Genomic DNA, 19,271 nt, shown 5'->3' on the forward strand with positions numbered 1-19,271 from the left:
ACATCTGTCAATATAATATAAGCCTACATGCGCACACATGTCACCATCCCTGAACCTTACTGGACTTTCTCCTTCTCCTTTCTGGGCTTTAGAAACACAGTTTCTTGTATTGTCTTTTGTGATTCACATGTTTGGAATTAAATAAATACATAAATAAATGTTTGGACACTGCTATGCTAGTTTCATTTATGTATTTTATTCATATAGAAGCTTTACGTTGTCTGTAATTTAACCATATTGGTGAATTTAATAATAATAAATTGTGGTTGGGTGTGATACAGATGTACAACTTTATCTAAGCATTGTCATTTTTAGTAGTAATGTTAAAGGGTATAATGTAGTTTTCTAGTCATTTCCAGAATGTGAGTCGTGTTCCAGGTACAACGATGACATATGAAGTGTATCAGGAGTGCATTACGAACACAGTCACAGGTCTTTTAAGACGTCATGATCCTTCCTAATATTTCTCAATTTGTTAACTTTTCCTGCTTCAGACTGCAGATTGTTGCCAGGGAGACTTTCCCTGAAGGCGTTGATGTTTTAATTAGCGGTTGGGAAGCAAAACACAGGTCTGGGTTAATCATTTAAGATGCTGCAGCATTAATTTACAAGTATCTGCATCTGAATCTGCACATTTACTGGCACTTTGCATTTTTTGTTCTGCGCTGATCCCTGAGTACCGAGTACTCTCGAAGCTACGATACTTCAGTCACACACTCACAGTTTAAATGACACACAGCCGAGTCACTATAACGACACTTTTATTAACCCTTTCTGCCCCTGATATAACTGTGTTATCAGTGCATACATTCTCCCGAGCTCACTCTGTTTGTGTTTTCCAGGCTTTAGTGGGGAAGTGTTTGTTCTTCCTGAGAACCACAGAAAAAGCCATAACCACCGCCAACGTGCAGCAGGTCAGTAACTTCTGAATTCTTTGGTTCAGTCTGACGATGTGGGTCTTGGGGGATTTGGGTGACGTCGCTCGTATGTGTGCGCTTGTTGTTTCACCTCCCAGGAGGTGAACTTCGGCATGTTGGACAGCAGCGACGGCGGCTTTCTGAACAGCCTGGAAAGTCTGCTGGCTCACGTCATGTTACCGGCGCTCAGGTCACAGCAGGTACCGTCCCCTCAGATCACCGTTGGGTTTATCGGTTTCGGGCCTGGGAAAGGTTGAAGTCTGTAACAGCTGAAGGGAGGAAGATGCCGTGCAATCCGGATGTTAAGTTAACAGTGATGCTGACTTCCGGATCCTGGACTCTGTGTGCAGACGTGGGGGTGTGTGCAGGAGGGCGTTTCCTGTCCACACGTCCAGTCCTTCCTGTCGTCGGTGGACCAGTTCGTCGGTAACTTGGGTTCAATCAGAGTCAGCATGGAGAGAAAGTTCCAGCTGCAGCACGTGGAGCTGCCCGACGCCATCGGACAGCTGAGCACACCTGCAGATTACACTGCTGCGGGTAAACAACCATTATAGTAAATAATAAACTCAGAAAAATGCGATTTGAGAATGTTTTTTTCAACATCAAGTTGAACTTATGATGGAAACATTGGCAGTTTCTTTGTGGCTTTACTTCCTCGTTAATAGTATTAATTAATAGTAATTTTCTCACAGAACAGTTTACAGCTGTTCAACAGATGTGAAAAGTATACTTGGGTTCTATTATCATTTTACCCCTCAGCCAATAACAGCGAGCTGGTGGAGCACCTGGAGGGCGTGGTCTCCCTGTGGACCAATCAGATCAAGACGGCGCTGACTGAGAGCGAGCAGCTGAGGAAGGAGGCCGATGATGTGGGGCCGTCCGCTGAGCTGGAGCACTGGAAGAGGCGCATGGTCACATTCAACAGGTGGATCATCACTCACTCATCGTCCTTCGTCTATTAGATTTATATCAGCTCTCCATTCGCTGAGTTTAATTTACATTTTATTTAATCAGGCCTGTTTGTCACAGTTTGCCTCAGCTGCATGTTAAGATCTCAGTTGGTCTTACGGATGATCAGGTTTAAAGTTTACATGAAAGTGTGTGACTTTCTTTTTTTTTTTTTTTTTTCTTAGATAATATTCACTCTGGCAAAATGGCTTCATAAACAAACCCTCAATATAATTCAATTCTGTCTCATCAGAACTATGTTTTCTTCACCCAACTGTTATTATTAAATATAAGTTCATCTTTTCAAGACTTATTTGACTCCATGTTTTTTTCTTTTTTAATCAGAGTTTGACTCCTGTTGTGTTTTTCAGTCTGATGGAGGAAGTGAAGCGTCCCCATGTGAAAAGGACTCTGGGAGTTCTGCAGGTCGCCAAGTCTCGGACCCTCCGCGCCTGGAGGGAGCTGGTCAGCAACATCTTTTGAAACCACCGCATTGCACTTTGAAACCTAGAATATACCGTATTTTATAAATAATCAACATGTAAACGTATTTGGAAAACAACATGTTTATAACTCGACCACAAGCTATCTTGTTACAAATGTGCACAGATCATTCTCTTCGGCCAAAACTTCCCAAGTGATGATTTTTAATGATCCTATAAGTGTTTGCAGACAATGGTTTTTTAAAGTATTCACAATAAATTGCTGCATCATGGATAACATTGCTCGGATATATACCAGTAATGGCTGTTTTCTGATGTTTTTTTTTTTTTTTTTAATATGTGATTGAATGCAGTGGTTTTCAGAATTGTCCACTGACAGTGGATTTCAGAAATGTTTATAGAGAGTGACTTTGAAAGTATCCCCAGCGTCCTGAGAATGTCGAGTCTTATTTTGAAGTAGTTATTTTGAGTCCTTTACTGAAGTGTTCAATCATTCATTCAGCTTGCAGTTCCATTTTTCCACAATGTTCCAGGTTTTGTGGAACTGGACTGTGAAGTCAATTTTAGTTTCATGTGTTTTCACTGACGTTTTGATCCTGTAAGGACGGAGACATCACGGTTGTGGCGAACGAGGCGAAGGACAACGTGCAGTATCTTTACACTTTGGAGAAGTTCTTTGGACCTCTGGGAAAATGCACGCCGGTAAAACATTTATTTTTCTTTTAAATGGTTTTGTTGACTGGCTGACTGTTTGAGACGTCGAGCTTTAAATTCCCAACAGACGGGCATGCTGGAACACATTCCCAGTCTGATGACCAGTGTCCGGATGATCCACACCGTCTCGCAGTACTACAACACCTCTGAGAGGATGACCTCCCTGCTCCTCAAGGTCACCAACCAGATGATCACCACCTGCAGGCGCTACCTGTCACAGGGGGTCGCTCGCATCTGGGACCACAGCCGGTACTCAAAAACACAGAAGAAACCTCATTCAGACCAGAGTCTCGATTGTAAGAGGGAAAAAATAAAAAATGGGTGTGTATTTCAGGCCGATTCTGCTGCAGCGAATCTTGGAGTGCTGTAACCTGAACGCGGAATATCAGAAGAGCTTTCAGAGAGTTCGAGATAAACTGAGAGAAAAACCTGAAAACAGACAGTTTGACTTCAGGTAACCGGCCACAGCAGCTCATCCTCTTAATACTCAGATCATCTGCAAGTTAGCATCAAAACAAACACTTTATGTCTTCACGTTTTCTCTTTTTTAGTGAAAACTACATCTTTGGGAAGTTCGACGCTTTCTGCAGGCGTCTGGAGAAGATTGCCGACATGACGTCTACGCTGGAGGATCTGGACGCGCTGCAGAACATGAAGGTCTGTTAAATCAAAGCTAAGATAGTGGAGGTGCGATGGAATAGAAAGAATTCAACATCCCAAATGTCAACAACTTGCATGTGAAAATGCATAATCAGAGTGAGTGAGCATCTAATGCCAACTGGTGAAAAGGTATAATCAAGTTTGCCGTTTTAGTGCTGCTGTGTTAAAGGTGACGATCACAGCAGGTTAACGGTCAAAAGGAAGAAGTGATTTGGGGAATTAGCAGCTCAAATGTTGATGGATAGAAAGGGACGATCATGTTCGCCACTGTAATGCAAAGGTGTGAGAATAAATGATCACAAGTTCTTCGGTCGAATGCTAACGTCTTAGCTGAACGATGAAGGGGATTTGGTGTGAAAATCAAAGTGAAATAGCAGCTTTTATTTCTAATGTGTCAGAATGGACGATCGAACATTAAGGACCTCTGGTGATAACATGTCTGACTCGTTCCCAGGTGGAGGGTGTGGAGAAGATCTTTGTCCGCTACCAGACCATCGTTTCCACAACTAAATCAAAGACCTACGACATCCTGGACCATCGCAAACTGGAGGTCACATGGAATGTTATGTTGCATAAAAATCCTGTACAAAAATGAAAATTCTCTGCTTCGCAGAGAAAAGAGGGAACAATCAGGAAATGACTGTTGTTGTAAAGAAAAGTCAAAATTGTAATTGTTTCACCTGAAATACAGTCAGATAAATTGAACAACTCGTAGTGCAGAAAACACAATAGTTCTGATTGTCTGCAGGCTGACGTGAACTCTGTGTTTCAGTTTGACAGCGACTACGCAGACTTCCAGCTCCAGGTTGAGGGTTTGTTCCAGGCACTTCGCTCTCTGCTGGACTTCTGGTTCTCTCAGTCGTTCTCCGTGAGTCACGTCTAAGTCCGTCTGCACCAGAATCAAACTGAGTCTCATATTCAGGTCAAATCTGAACCTGAGATCAAATCAGATTTTTCCAGGGCAAGAGCTTAAGAAGCAATGAGAGATGAAATGTTTATTCATTTGAGTTGGGTTGCTGTTTTGATGTGATCATGCATGTGTCTGATCAATTGTCAGTCATTGGTTCTTTGCTTGATTGTTTTTCGGTTTGTCCTTCTTTCATCCGTCAGCGCAGGCTTTCATCTTTTCCAGTCGCTTGTTCATTCAGATCTTTTCCCTCTCAGCAGATCATTCACAAATGCATCATTTCTTTATCTTTATCAGTTGGTCTCTATTCTTTCGTTCATCCGTTCGTCGACTGACACCCAGACCTCCGTCGGTGTTTATGTTTCAGACGGAGAGGTTGCTGGAGCTGATACTCGTGTTTGAGTCTGGTCCAGCGGCTCGTCTGGATCTGAAGCAGCACTACCTGCTGCTGCTGCAGCGCTACAGCAAAGAGCTGGAGCTGCTGAGAAAGACTTACCAGAAACAGAGAGAAAGGCCACCGATCGGACGCAACCTGCCCCCGGTACAAACAGCTCAATCACTCAATGTTCAAGAAAGGGTGTTATTGAAAGCTAATAAAATACCACTATCCAGAAGAACACAAAACGAATGATTATTGTTGTGAGTGTGTCATAGGTGGCAGGCAGGGTGCTGTGGAGCCGTCAGCTCTTCAGGAAGGTTGAAGCTCCCATGTTGGTCCTGAAGAAAAAGCTTGATGCTCTGAAGGTCCAATCTCTTGATTTACCTCCCCAATTATGTGAAAGTCTCTTATTGGTTGGATTGAATTCATTTTGACGGTTTGTATCTGCTCAGGGACCGGAAATGACCAAAGTGATCCACAGCTATAACAAGATGGCCATGGTGTTGCTTCAGTACGAGCTGCTGCACCTGCAGGCCTGGAGTCAGGCCGCAAAGAGCGTCCCGCAGTGCCTGAGCGCCGCCCTGCTGGTCCGACATGAGAACAACAAGGTACCAGACAGACGAAAAGAGTGCAAACATAAGAGTTCAAAAGTGCAAACAACTTTTTATACCTTCAAACATTTGGAATTTCCCAATTTTTTGACACTTGAAATCGCCTCGATAAGTTAATGACCCAAAACATTTCAGGACATCTGAACATGACCTTTGAGGTCGTAAAGGTCTTAAGTATCATTGAAGAATTGAAAATCCAACAAGGACTTCAAAACCTTTAAGAACCTTCCGAAATGTTCAAAAATATTGAATGACTTCCAAAGACATTCGAGGATCTTCAATGACTTTTTTGAAAGATCCTTTTTTAAAAACCATCAGGACTTTTAAGGACCTTCGAGGACCTTTGGTTGCATCTAAACTATTGAAGACATTTAAGAACTTCAGTAACCATCAAGGACTTTACTGGTGGTCCACTCGTCTGCTTGGACCTCCTCTTTTTTTCAGATGTCTGTGAGAAAGAAGTTTATTTTCGAGGATCTGTATGTTTTCCAGGAGCTCTTTGTGAATCTGGATCCAGTAGTGCTGGAAGTCCTGCAGGAAGCCCGCTGGATGGCCAAACTGGGGGAGACGGTGCCGAATGTGGTCCAGAAGATGACCTCAAGAGAGACTCACCTCAAGGCTTTGAACAGACGGTGAGAGCAGCTGCCTTTACCGTCACTCGGTGTGTGTTTACCAGTCGATGTTGACTCTCCTCTGCTGGTCCAGGTTGTCGGAGCTCCTCCAGGACTTCAGCGCGGTGGTATCCAGGATCCCGCCCCTCCTCCTCCCTCTCATGCAGCCTTTCATCAGCAGTGTGGAGCTGGCGCTCTCCCCTGGACTCACCAGTCTGTCCTGGACGGCTCTCAACACTGACGGATGTACGGATGGCTGCACAAAAACACAGTTTAGAGTTTATTTCTTCTTGTATGATATGACATGAAGCCTAAAATGAATGAATGAAGCATCCACCTTGTGTTTTCCACAGTCATAGACTCTGTCTATGCAGCTTTGGGGGAACTGGACCAGGTGAACAAAGTGGTCACCGACCTGTTGGACTGTCGCATCGGCCGGCTGCTCCAGGCCACGTCGTCCTGTTGTCTCCTGGTCCTTCCAGAGGACTCACCGATGTTGGGGTCAGCGTGTGATCAGAATATGCAAATTACCCTAGTGGTAGGCTACCGGAAGGTTCTACCCTGTCAGAGGTAATTTACATATAAACGAATCGCCAAACAGAAGTAAATTGTTATTTACGGGTTGACAATTACTGATCACTAGCGGTAGGCCACCAAAGTAATGGATTACTGGAGTAATAGATTACTAAGGTAATGTACCAAGTGTAAGTTATGCAAAGCTATAAAGGTTGATTGGAGTAAATAGTCAGTTATCGGCCAACAGCTTTGAGCTAAAAAGGGTCGCCTGACGGGAGGAACCTCCACGGGGTCCAATCGCGAAGGCGGTCCACCAGTGGCACGACCGGTCAACAGGCGTGACGGGTCACTCCTTTGTTGACAACTGCGGGTCAGTGGCGTGACCTACCGAAGCGCCTGTGGACCCACAGGAGGCGACTCGCTGGAGTAACCGGGGAAAAGCTCAAGCTGCGAAGGCGTCACAAATGGCTATTGACCTATCAATGAACAACGGTACTTGATTACGAGTGATGATTAAATTACGGAGAGCAACCTATGATTCAAGTTATCAATGAAACAAACCTGCGATTCGTAAGTCAATAACTGAGGGGAGGCTGAATTACTTCGGTGGAGTGGACCACCGAAGGTGATCTGCAAGTAATTTAGAATGGATTGTTAATCAAACAAGTTTGGTTATTTATCTAATAACAATCGGGAGTAATCAAGGAGGAGTTGGAATTAATTAAGTAAAGTCGGGGTTTACTAATTAAATACAATGAGTTATTTGAATGAGCTAAACCATTGAAATTGAATTAAATGCAGTTAGGATTATTAATTGGATAAACTTGCGCTTTATGAATTAATAATACTGGATAATTGGATGCTGAGATGCACGAAAACCACTTAAAAATGATTAAAAGCACTCTTGAGTATTAATTGAATAAATTGACTAATTTATTAATTAATAAAGCATACAAATTATCTATCTGCAACAAAAATAAATGAACAATAGCTTAGAGACAATTCAAGTTGTGATTAGGTTAACTGGGTAACAGATCAATCAATAATAGTGCGGGTAATTAACCACCGAAAATGCGATGAAACACTTAAAATTATTTAAAAGCAATGCGGGTTATTCCCGTGGAAAACCTGCATTCATTCGCCAACGCCTCCTAGGTGTGTTAAATTACCCAAAGCGTTAAAATCATTGAAATTGATTTAAACCATTCAAACTATTAATCAATTGAATATTACCGTTACTTAATCAAAGTCGGGGCACCAGCTGAAGTTAGGGTCTTAAACGAAACATCAGTCTTAAAAAAGAAAGTTCAATTAAAATGTTTAAATTATTATTTCTGATTGAAATGATAATCGCAATTTAACTGAAGCAGGAAAGGAAGGCTGTAAATCCGAGCACTGACTGTTACAACCAGCAGTTGTCGCTGAAAAGCACACAAAAACCACCAAGAATCGTTCAATTCAACTATTAAGTGTTTATTAACAAACGTCTATTCCTAAATCATCAATCTATGAATCACATCTAATCAATAAACATCAAGCAAGATCTCATAAAACAACACAATACAAAACAAAGCCAGCTAATAAAGTGTGTGTGTGTGTGTGTGAGTGTGTGTGTGTGTGTGTGTGTGTGTTCGAGTGTGGGGGAGCGATGTGTGTGAGTGGGTGTGTGTGTGTTCGAGTGTGGGGAGCGATGTGTGTGTGTGTGTGTGCGGGTTTGTGGAGCGAAAGGGGCGTGACTTGGTGAGAGGGTAATGACCACGAACGTCCACCAGAGGGAGGTAGACGTCGGCGGTCCGGTGTAATCACCCGATCTGGCCACTAGGTGCGCGTCGGCGCGCGGGGCAGTTGTGATGACTTAATGCAACCACCAGATGGCGGTACGAGCGGTTGCAATTACCCACGCGACTACCAGAGGGCGCCAAACGGCTCGGCGACCCGGCGAGGAAATCGATGTGATTACCCACCCGGTCACCAGAGGCGCTCGGCGTGCTCTGCCTGGGATAGCGTGACGTCACTGAGCTCCGCACGGGCCGTAGCCGTCGGGAGCGCGCCGGATTCCTTGTGGCCGAGAAATCCGAGCCGCAGTGAACTACACACGGTCCCAGGGACGCACTGAAAGGAGGCGCTTGGAGGCAGCGGCGGCCGTACCGTGCGCTGGTTAGTGAACAGGGAAACAGAGGAGAAGAGGAGAGAGAGAGAGGAGAGAGGAGGGGGTGTCTGACTGTGTACACTGACGCGACCGCCTCAGCTTACACGTACAGAGTCCAAAAACGGCTGTTCAGGCAGATATGGACTCTGGGAGCAGAAGCGTGAGCTGAGGATGAGGAGGCTCGCGCGTGCGTGCGATGATTCGCGTGGATGGCCGTCCACGCGTAGACACAAAAGTACTCAGAAACAGGGATCGGCGTCCCAAAGTTACAAGTACCAACAATAAACACACAGCAATAATAATATCACGTTATTCTAATTCCTGCCCAGACTCTAAGCCTTACTTGGTTGGACGAGGGGGAAACGTGCTTCCGTGGCCAGGTGAAATCCGTCGATTTGTGGCCGCGGGCGGTTCTCTGGCGTCCCAGAAAATAGAGACCTGACGTGGACTACGGAGGGGAAACCCGTAGTGTGATCCGAGGGGCGATCAGCAGCTTCTTGCGATGAGGGGGGGAGTGAAAAAGCGATGCTCAGGTCGGTCTGCAGACGAGCGTGCGGTTGCAGCGCGCGCTCGGGGTCCGGAGGATGCAAACAAAAAAAAGAAGAAAAAAAGAAGGGGAAACCAAAAATAAAGGGAATTCCCGCTTTTCTTGAGCTCGTCCAGCGAGGTGAAGAAAATTCAGGCCCGGTCCAGGTGCGTTAACACGAGGCGCTTTGTCTCCTTACGAAAAGGTGCGTCTGGGTTGACGCGATTTCGTTTTGGAAGAGGCTGGATCTCTTCCCGGGCCTGAATTTATACCGTTATGATGTCTTCCGGGCTCCCCGCGGCGTTGGCCGTGGTTCAGCCAATCCACGTGGGGTTGGCTTGCGCGTCACCGGGCCGGTGACCCGGTGATGACGGGATTTTGGGTCCCCCTGCCGTCGAGCTGCAGTGCCGCAGCTAGAGGAGGGGGGACCCGGGGGCCCCCCAGGGGGGGGTCATGTGATCAATGGCGAATTTTCCAGGGTTGAGCACATGGTTTCTTTGTTCTCAAAGAAACGTGGCTCACCCCCCTCCTCGCCCCCCCCCCCCTTCCTCATGAGGGTGAGTGAACAAAGGATTTTGGCTCCAACATCCCCCCTTTGTTCCGAAGAGTGGGATGCAGGTCACAGTCTTTGGAGCAAACCTGGGCCGAACAATCCATAGAATCTGTGAACGTCCCCATGTCCTGTGAAACATACTGTCCTTCTCTGTCCACCAGTTCACATGTGAGGTTATTTCCTGAGCAGGCTGGGCTAGTCTGGGCAGGCTAAGGCTAGTCTGGGCAGACTTACTATTTCTATTCTAACTATCTAAGCACACATACATTTCATTTCTTAAGGGTCGTCACCAGTGAACATGAAAGAGGTAGGAAAGGGACAGGAGAGTGAGAAATAGGAAGGGAACGGGTGGTTAGGAAAAGGGTTAGTAGGCCGTGCCTTCACCTCTTGGTTGGGTGAGGGCTGGCCTATTGTGTGTTTGTGGATGGGCCCACAAAACGTGGCGAGACCAGGGTCAGGGAATCCAGTCGGGCCTGTAGTTTCTGGATGTACTTGTACATCGCGTACGCCACTACGGCCGTGATGATCCAGCCACTGAGCAACATTCCGAGCGCTGCCATGCTGATGGGATGGTCTTGGTATGGGTGTCCACCTGCCCGCCTAGGGAAAGTGGCTGAGAGCCCTGTGGGCTTTAAATTGAATTTAATCAATTTGGTTCCCTCAGCCAGAAGCTGGCTTTGGAGGGTGGCATCAATTGTGAAATTGTGCCCGACGAATGCATCCATCATCTCAATCTCCACCTCGTGTCGGTCGGCATCGAGATGATGGAGGATTATGTCGTCAATGTGTACTGTAGCCCCTGGTGGGACATTGAGGAATATTGTTTGATTGGGCAGGGTGAGCTTGGTGGCTATATCATGGCGGTCGTAGGACATGGTCGCTTCAGAATGAGGTGTGTTGACGAGCCATCGACTACCTGCTCTCTCTACTCTGGTCTCGGTTCCTTCATCTTTGATGGACAAACTACCTTGACATTTCTGCTCCGGGGCGTCTGCCCTCAGCCCACATAGATAGTTGGTGACATCTCTAATGAAAGGGTTGCTGGGACAGATCCAGTGAATGTCTTTGGTGTTTGTGCACATGCTGAGATTGGGGACCAGGTAGAGTGAGGGGTTGTCGTCGTGGTAGGCGAGTGTGGGTGGCGTTCGGAGGTGTACGTGTGTGTTACCCTCCCAGAATCCCACATTCAATACGGTTTTTAAACGGTACACATTCTGCTTTTCAATGATTGGTAGGTTTAGGATAAATCCTAACTCTAGGTTCTGTGGGTTCACAGAGATCGGAATAGCACTGCCGAGACTATATGCCAGATGTACCTGTGAAGGTTGTACAACAGTGGTGGTAGTGGTCTTGAGAATCTGTTCAACCAGTGTTAGTGGAACTAAGTACGTGGGGATCTTCCCGGTACTGAGGCTACTCACGGAGGAACTGACTTCTCTAAGGAGATCTTGCATAAGATCCCTGACTATTCGCACATACGTTATGTCCTCACTGACGATACTTGACAAGGTTGTTAAGGCATGCAAGGTGTTATTGATTAAAGCAGAATGCAAGTTTACAGTGAGTATGGTTCCCTGAACCGTTTTGGTCAAGCCTTGTAACTGTTCACTCTGTATTAGGAGTCTCTGTTGGATTTCCGGCATTTCTTCTTCGAGTTCCCCGACATGTCTCTGAAGGGCCTTCAGGCTGACCGAGTTGGCTGCGGAGAGGCCAATCGAGAACAGCGAGCCGATGCCTGCTGCTGCGGAGAGCAGTGCACCGAGGAACCGCTTGGGTCGCTTACCGTCGCTGAGGTCTTTCTCAGTGACCATGAATTTGTCCAACTGTTCAAGCATGTGAACCGTTGCCTGTTTCGCATGCTCGATGGTGTCGGTGGTCTGGATTCCGCTTAGCCTTCCCTCAGTCAGCTGGGGGGGCTTGCGGATGTGGTTGCGGTATACATCCCAGGGGTCTAGGCGCACGTAGAACCTCTGGGTGTATAAGCCGCACCGGGTGATGAGAAGTCCAGGCGACCCCTGAAGGATGATGCCCGTTGGGGGGCCTGGTTCAACTATCACCATGGATGAGGTGACTCGGAGGCTGAGCAGGATGCCAAAAATCCAAGGGAGATCCATCCTGGAACAGATGAAGCGGAGAGATGTGATCACTATTGGGGAGTGGATGGTGGTAGCAGGGTTAGTGCATGCAGGGTGTTATTTGCATGCAAGTTGCCAGGCCCTACTAGTGAGCTTGTTATTGGTCTTGGCCGAGAAGTTCTCCCCCCTCGCTTGGAGGGGTTTCAACCTCTCGGCCCGGGAGACTGAATGGCTTGAATGGTTTGATCTGATTTGCATGGACCCATTTGTATACCGGGGGTTGTCTTGGCTTTGGGATCCTGATCCGGTAAGCCACCGGTGACAGTTTCCCCACGATTTCAAACGGGCCCGACCACCTCGGGAGGAACTTCCTTGAGGTCCCTGCGGGATGAGCATATTTGAAGTAGAACACCTTGTCGCCCACCTGGTACTCCTTTGGGGATGCAGCGCGATCATAGTAGGCCTTTGCCCCCTGAGCGCTGGCTTCCAAGTTTCCTTGGGCCCAGGAGAAGGTGGTTTTAAGGTGTTCCCGCAAATCGGTCACGTATTGATGTGCAGTGTAGGCTGTGGCCACACTGACATCTTCGGGGTGGTACAACAAGTGGAGTGGAAGGGTCATTTCCCTGCCGGTCATCATCTCAAAGGGAGTGACTCCTGTGGAGCGGTGCGGGGTGGACCGAATGGCCATGAGCACCAGGGGGAGTTTCACGTCCCAATCCTTACCATTGCTGCTGACATACTTCCTGAGCATGTGCGTGATGGTACGGTTGGCCCGTTCAACTTGACCAGATGACTGGGGGTGGTATGCCAGATGGAATTTTACCTCCACTCCTAAGATGTGGTACAGGTTTGTCATGACTTGGGACGTGAAGTGAGTACCTCTGTCGGAGTCGATGGAAAGGGGAAGTCCCCAGCGGCTGAACACGTGGTTCAGAAGGAGCACAGCGGTCGTGGTGGCTGTGTCGTTGGGTGCTGGGAGGCACTCGACCCACTTGGTGAAGGAGCAAGTGACTGTGAGGAGGTATTTGTTACCTCTGGCGGACTTGGGGACAGGTCCGACCCAGTCTACTTGCAGGTGCGACCACGGGAAAGTGACCCCCCTCCTTTGGAGTGGGGCTCGGTTCAGTGGTTGTGACGGTTGGAACTGGCAGCAAACTAGGCAGCTCTGGACGTATAGTTTGGTGTCATGGGCCATGGTGGGCCAGTATGCCACCTGCTGGAGGGTTTGGAGGGTTGCGTGGGAGCCGCGGTGGCCACCCACCGGTAAATCATGTGCGTGTGCTAACATGATTCCCCTGTGGTCGGTGGGAACCACCCAACGGGTGGGACCCTGGCCTTTAGTGTGAACCAACAAGCCCTTCTCTAGCGTCAGGTGTGGCAGCTCGCGGAAGAAGGCTTTCAGTTCGGTTGGGCTGCCCGCTGGAGCTTGTGGGGTCCCGTCCGTGTACAGGTCCTCCACCAGCTGTCGGACAATCACGAGCACGGGGTCTTGTTCCTGCATCGCGATCAGGTCTGCATCACTTGGCTCGCGTCCGAGGTGAAGTGTCTGTGCGTCAGCGTCGGCACCCTCTTGCCTCTCTCGCGCTTGCCTGCGGGTGATAGCGTTGACCCCACACGGTTGAGGAGGGAGCCACTCGTGTCGGAATTCCCAAGGCCTACCCTGTTCTGCCCCCAGCTTGGCTAAGCGATCAGCCTCATCATTCCCAGCTTTGTCGGGTCCTTCAACTTGGGAATGACCCTTGACCTTTTTCCAGTACACAGTCATTCCCTTGTCAGTGACGAGCTGGTCACATGTCAAAAACAGCTCGGCGTGTTTGACGTCTTTGTTCCGGGCATTCTTCATGCCATTCGCTTTCCACGTGGGGAAGTGCGAAATGAAGCTATGGCGGGCATAGTTCGAATCAGAACAAATCACCAGTTGTCTGATGGATTGCCCAGCTGCTTGCTGGAGGGCGATGACCACTGCTGCGATTTCGGCGTACTGACTGGTTTTCGGACCCAGCTGGAAGTGATCAGGCACCTCGCTTCTGCCGACCCAAACAATGCCCACGCCTGCCCTCATTTGGCTGTCGTGGTGGAAAGAGCAACCATCGACATAGACTTTCGGCATGCCGTCACAGATGTTTTCATCATGGTAATGATGATTGGAAGGGAGGGTCTGTGTCTTGACTTGGAGAGGTTGGATGTTGGACTGTCCCTCACAGTCACAATGTTGGCACGCAGCCAGACCTTGGCCCAAAGCCATTTTGTGGTTTTGTGCGTATTTAACCTCGATGTCATAACCTTGGAGTGCCATCATCCAGGCCGCGATGCGGCTGTTGGACACGCGTCCTTCCCTGAGACGTTGGCTGTTCAGGAAAGAGACTGGTTGATGGCAGGTTTCGATTGTCACCTTCTGACCCCCAATGTAGCTGCGGAAGTGCTCCACAGCCCAGACGGTGGCGAGGAGAGATTTCTCACAGTCGGAGAACTTAATCTCTACACTGCTAAGAGGTCGGCTGGCGTAGGCCACGACTCTCTTGTCTGTGTCGTACTTCTGTGCCAGAGCCGCGCTCAGGCATTGAGCAGAGAACCCTGCCTCAAGGAGGAACTCTTTGTCCTTATCTGGGTACGCCAGACAGGGTGCCACGCAGAGTTTCTCCTTCATGAGGCGGAAGGATTGTTCTTGGGGGGCTCCCCACTCAAAGGCCTTGTCTTTGCGGAGGAGTTCTGTGAGGGGTCTGGCAATGTCCGCATAATCCTCGATGAATTGACGGGAGTAGTTGCAGACCCCAAGAAAGCTCCTCAGTTCTGACACATTAGTTGGGGCTTTGATGTCTTGGATGGCGCGAATCCTCCCCGCTTGGGGTTCGATTCCGTCAGCGCCAACTGTTAACCCCACGTATTCAACCCTGGTACGGCACCACTGACCTTTGCGAAGTGCCAGTTTGGCGCCTGCCGCCAGGAGCTGGTTCAAGACGTGTCTTATCTCGGCTAAATGCTCCTCAAAGGTGCAGCTTCTCATGAGGATGTCATCCACATAGATGAGGTTGCCTCGGGCGGCGGCGTCACTCATCGCTTTGTGGAGGAAGATGTTGAACTCAGATGGTGAGTTTGAGTAGCCGAATGGGCACCGGTTCCAGGTGTACTGGCGGTTGCCAAAGGAAAAAGCAAGTTTGTACTGGTCAGATGGATCCACTTTCATGGTCCAAAATCCATTTGCCACGTCGACTGTGGAAAAGAAACGAGCACCTTTTACTTTGGCCAGCTCCTGATCCAGGTGGATCATGGGCCAGCGAGAAAGAGGAACCTGTTTGTTCAGCGGGCGATAGTCGATGGTAAGCCGCCATTTACCAGTGGGTTTTAATACTGGCCAGATTGGCGAGTTGTACGTCGAGTTGCACTCTCGGATAATGTTCTTCTCTCGCAGTTTGTCAAGGATCTCCTGGATGGATTCATAGGCAGCCAGCGGGATTCTGTACTGGCGTACGAAGGATGGTGGCGCCATTGGGTCGGTAGGAATGCGCACTAGGTGAAGGTCTGTAACCCCACAATCATGTGCATCCCTAGCAAAGATCGCTTGAAATTCGCGGAAAACATTTCTGAGTGCTTCTCGTTGTTCCCGTGTCGTGAGAGCATCTGCTTTTTCAAGTTGCTGCTCAATCTCTGACTCAAAACCAGAGTACGGTTCCTCCGGTGCAGACCCTGGCTGCCCACCGGGGTTCTCAGCACTTTCTGGTTGAGTCGCCAGCGCGTACACTATCATGTCACCTTCGGTGCTGAGGGTTGAACCACAGATTGCCTCCTGTGCGAGGGCTTCGTGACGAGCAATGGTGATCATGCGGGTGGGGAACGTGTACAACACCTTGTCGAGTGTCTCGTCCCTGATGAGGGATGGAGGTAGGTCGCCAATGACGGGCACCCTGAGCTCGAAGTCGTGAAATGAGCTGTCGACCAAGACGCCTAGTGGTTTTCCCGCATTCACCTGAACCGGATTGTGGGTCAGGTTCTGGACTAGCAGGTAGGCTGAGCGGTTGGTTAGCTCTAGAAGGGGTGTGCCACAAATTGTCAGGCAAAGGTCAGAAAAGCACGGTAAGGGTTGAAAGAATGCTTGTGGGCCAAGCATCCTCTGCCCCTTGAGCAGTGCGAGACGGATTGGGAACCCGGCTGTCCGTGCTGGAATTGTGGCTTCCAACTCACTAGCAGCGTGACACGCCTGCGGGATCGTCTGACCGGATGCCATTTGCTCCGGCTCGGTCGTCAGATGCTGCGTGTCCGCGCTCGCCAGTGACCACAAAACCTGGTTCACGGCGTCCAGCTGGACTCCAAGCCTGACAAGGAGATCCGCTCCTATGTGACAAGGAGGGCGGAGCTGCGGGACGACACTCATATAGTGCATGGCTTTCTTCTGCCCTATCTGCACGGAGAGGGCACATACACCAGTTGCTTTGATTAGTGTCTGCGGCGACCCTGCAGCAAGCAGGCGATGGCTGTGCTGCACTTGGACAAGGAGTGCGTTGTGTTGGCACAGATCCTTTAGAAGATCGGCATCAATGGCAGATTTCTCTGACCACAGAGCCAAGAGTGTCTCTGGGACCAAGGTCCCATTCAGGTGTACCCCCCCCACGATGTGGGGATTGTATAGTGGAGATCCATCGTTCGCCAGTGCGCATAGGAATGATGGATGCTCTCTCAGAGACTGATAGCTCCTAGACTGCCGCGACTGCTGGCCGTCAGGGAGCATGACAAGAGGGGCGTTTGAGCCAGATTCTTTGGAAGGCGTACACATGGGATTAGAACTTCTGGACTCGATGGCAGCGTTCATGCTGTCAGAAGAGGGAGGGTCCATGTCTGGACCGATTCGAGTCGGGTTGCGTACTTGGGCCCAAAGGTACCCGCGACGGCAATCGATCAGTGGGGCTAATCGGTTAAGGAGATCTTGGCCAATGAGTAATGGTTCTGTGTCCAGCGTGGTGACATAGATGGGATGCACCAAAGACATCTCTTGGAAAGTGACATCCACCCAGACGCGTTGGGTGATGGGTGAAGTGTCCTGAGTGAAGCTTCTGATGTTAATGCTGCAAGCTTCGACCTGCAGTGGCTTTCCAAGAGACAGCAGAGCTCTCGCAAGCTCGGCGAAGGTGGCTGAACACATTAGGCTTATTTCGGACCCGGAATCTAACAGCGCGAGGGCGTTTACACATCCTCCCACCACCACGGATGTGTAGATGCGGTTGGCGTTCTCTCGGTGCACGAGATTGCCTAAGAAAGTCAGGAACGGCAAATCGGTGGACTGGGAAGCTGTCGTTCTTGAACGTTCTCCCGCCTCACCTGTTTCTCCCCCCCACCCGACAAGGTAAACCTTGTTTGTGGTGGGTCGGGGCCGCCGCTCTAGTCAGGAGGGAGGGGGCCTACGTCCCCGTCCCCTTGAGGGGGGGTGGCGCCCCCTTTGGTTGGACAGGTCCAAGTTCTGTACAGCCTCTTTGATGCAGGTTTGAACCCACTGCTGTAGCTCAGTCTTTAACTGGTCAGCTCTGTAGCGACCGTGGTCCCTTTCCGAACCTTTCATTTTCCACTTTGAATTCGGGTCGGGCCCTTTCTTCGGTTGGAAGTTTTGTTCTGACCTGGCCCATTTTCCACCCTTTTGATTCGGTGGAATACCCTTCTGGCTCTGTTGTCCCCCCTTTTGATTTGGTTGTGCGCCTTTCTGCTCAGACGGAGAGGGTGTACCAGACCCTCCTCCAGCATTCGTTCTGGGTGTCGGCAACTCATCGCCCTCAAGCCTCAAATCCGTGTTTTCCCTTGGCTCCATTTCCAGGACCCTCTGGTCAATGTCAGGCTTCTTACCCGGGCATTGACGCAATTCCCACACCATCTGCGCGTGCTGGCGCAGTTCCTTCATGGTGGGTTTGGCGGTCCTGCAAAATAGAGCCACATCGAACCTCCCACTGTCGTGGAGGTTGTTGACAAACAGAGACTTGAAGGCGTGATCTTCCTCCAACCCCGGTGCATTGCGGCCTTGGAAGTAGGCCACTCGTAGGCGCCTGTAATACTCCTTTGGAGGTTCAGACTTCCGTTGGGTGATCGCGAATGCACCAAACGTTGCCGAAGCAGGGTCATTGTACAATGAATACTCTTCCCGGAGAGCCTGGCAGAGGGTGGAGTACCGGTCTCGGGTGTCTGGCGGCAGGGATTCCATGAAAACATGGACTGTTCTGGACGTTGTTTTCCAGAGAAGCTTTAGCTTCTCCCGCATGGAAGGACGTGCGATGTCGAGGAGGCAGCGTTCAACCTCACGGAGGTAGTCCTCGATACTCGCGTCCTTGTTGCTCGGGTCAAAGCGTTCGATGTCCTTTGCGAGGGATTCGAGCTGGCGGGTCCGGACATCCCACCCCCTCACGGGACTGGGGCCGTCAGAGTCCTCTGACGACAGTTCCCCGTGGACTGCTGTCTGACGCGGGTCGGGGCCGCTAGGGCCATACAAGGGAGGTCTACTGGGGTGTAGAGGCACCCTCCTGGACCCCTGCTCCCGACTGCTAGCGTCGCGTGGGGGCTGCAGATGGGAAGGAGTGGCGGAGTCGTCGAAGCGCACCGTGCTGCGGCTGCGCGTGGGCTGAAAAGAATCACCATCTAAGCTATATGAGGCGTCATACCTCTGCGTTGTGGCGCATGAGGAGTCGATAGTGCCAGACCTCTCTGGCGAAGCCAGATTACGACGACCCCAATTAGGGTCACGTTGCGCACCTAGGGTGGCAGTGTAAAGCTGGTGTCGGAGATTTTCTTCCCTCTCCATGCCCATCGCGATTAGCGACTGAGCTTCTTCTAGGTTTTCCTTTAACTCCTGGATCTGAGGCTCACTCTCTAGTGTGCACTCATCGACCTTCGTCTCCTTATGAGGAGGCAGAGCCCGTTGCTTCTCGGGCTCTGAAGGCTGATCCTCGTCCTTGGAGGCGTCCAGCTCCTGTCGGAGGCGAGCGTTGTCCTTGGATAGCCTCTGGTTGTCCAGACGCAGCCGATCCGTACGCTCCTCCGCCTCCTTTGACTGTAGCTCTGCTCTACGCTGGTAGAGCAGGCTGATCTGGCCCAGGACGTCCGGCACTGTACGTGCCGGCTTGTCCCCTGGGTTGTTGACAAAACTTACCAGCTCTCGGATCTTTTCTTCGCAAATCTCAACGCTGTAGCGTTCGAGATTTGCTTTCTCCTCCAAGGAGAGACGGACGAGGTGGGACACCACGTCTCGTATGGCCGGCTCAGTTAGCACCGGCGGAGCCTCGGCTCCCTGT

General features: G+C 49.8%; 1 protein-coding gene across 1 annotated transcript in view; it reads left to right on the plus strand.

Annotated features, from left to right (window-relative positions):
• Positions 1-19,271, plus strand: part of LOC308125899 (dynein axonemal heavy chain 5-like) — a gene marked incomplete at both ends in the record, with an annotated part of 63,442 nt that overhangs the window by 2,294 nt on the left and 41,877 nt on the right. Inside the window, 18 exon segments of the mRNA XM_080489939.1 lie at positions 843-914; positions 1,016-1,117; positions 1,268-1,454; positions 1,677-1,842; positions 2,237-2,330; positions 2,912-3,010; positions 3,090-3,271; positions 3,357-3,476; positions 3,574-3,679; positions 4,137-4,232; positions 4,455-4,550; positions 4,957-5,130; positions 5,244-5,333; positions 5,421-5,576; positions 6,072-6,211; positions 6,285-6,436; positions 6,544-6,680; positions 6,683-6,697. Of these exon segments, the coding sequence (XP_080346065.1) occupies positions 843-914; positions 1,016-1,117; positions 1,268-1,454; positions 1,677-1,842; positions 2,237-2,330; positions 2,912-3,010; positions 3,090-3,271; positions 3,357-3,476; positions 3,574-3,679; positions 4,137-4,232; positions 4,455-4,550; positions 4,957-5,130; positions 5,244-5,333; positions 5,421-5,576; positions 6,072-6,211; positions 6,285-6,436; positions 6,544-6,680; positions 6,683-6,697 (2,184 nt within the window).

Source organism: Lipophrys pholis (assembly GCF_963383615.2).
Source record: "Lipophrys pholis genome assembly, chromosome: 20".
In the NCBI taxonomy this organism is placed as follows: domain Eukaryota; kingdom Metazoa; phylum Chordata; class Actinopteri; order Blenniiformes; family Blenniidae; genus Lipophrys; species Lipophrys pholis.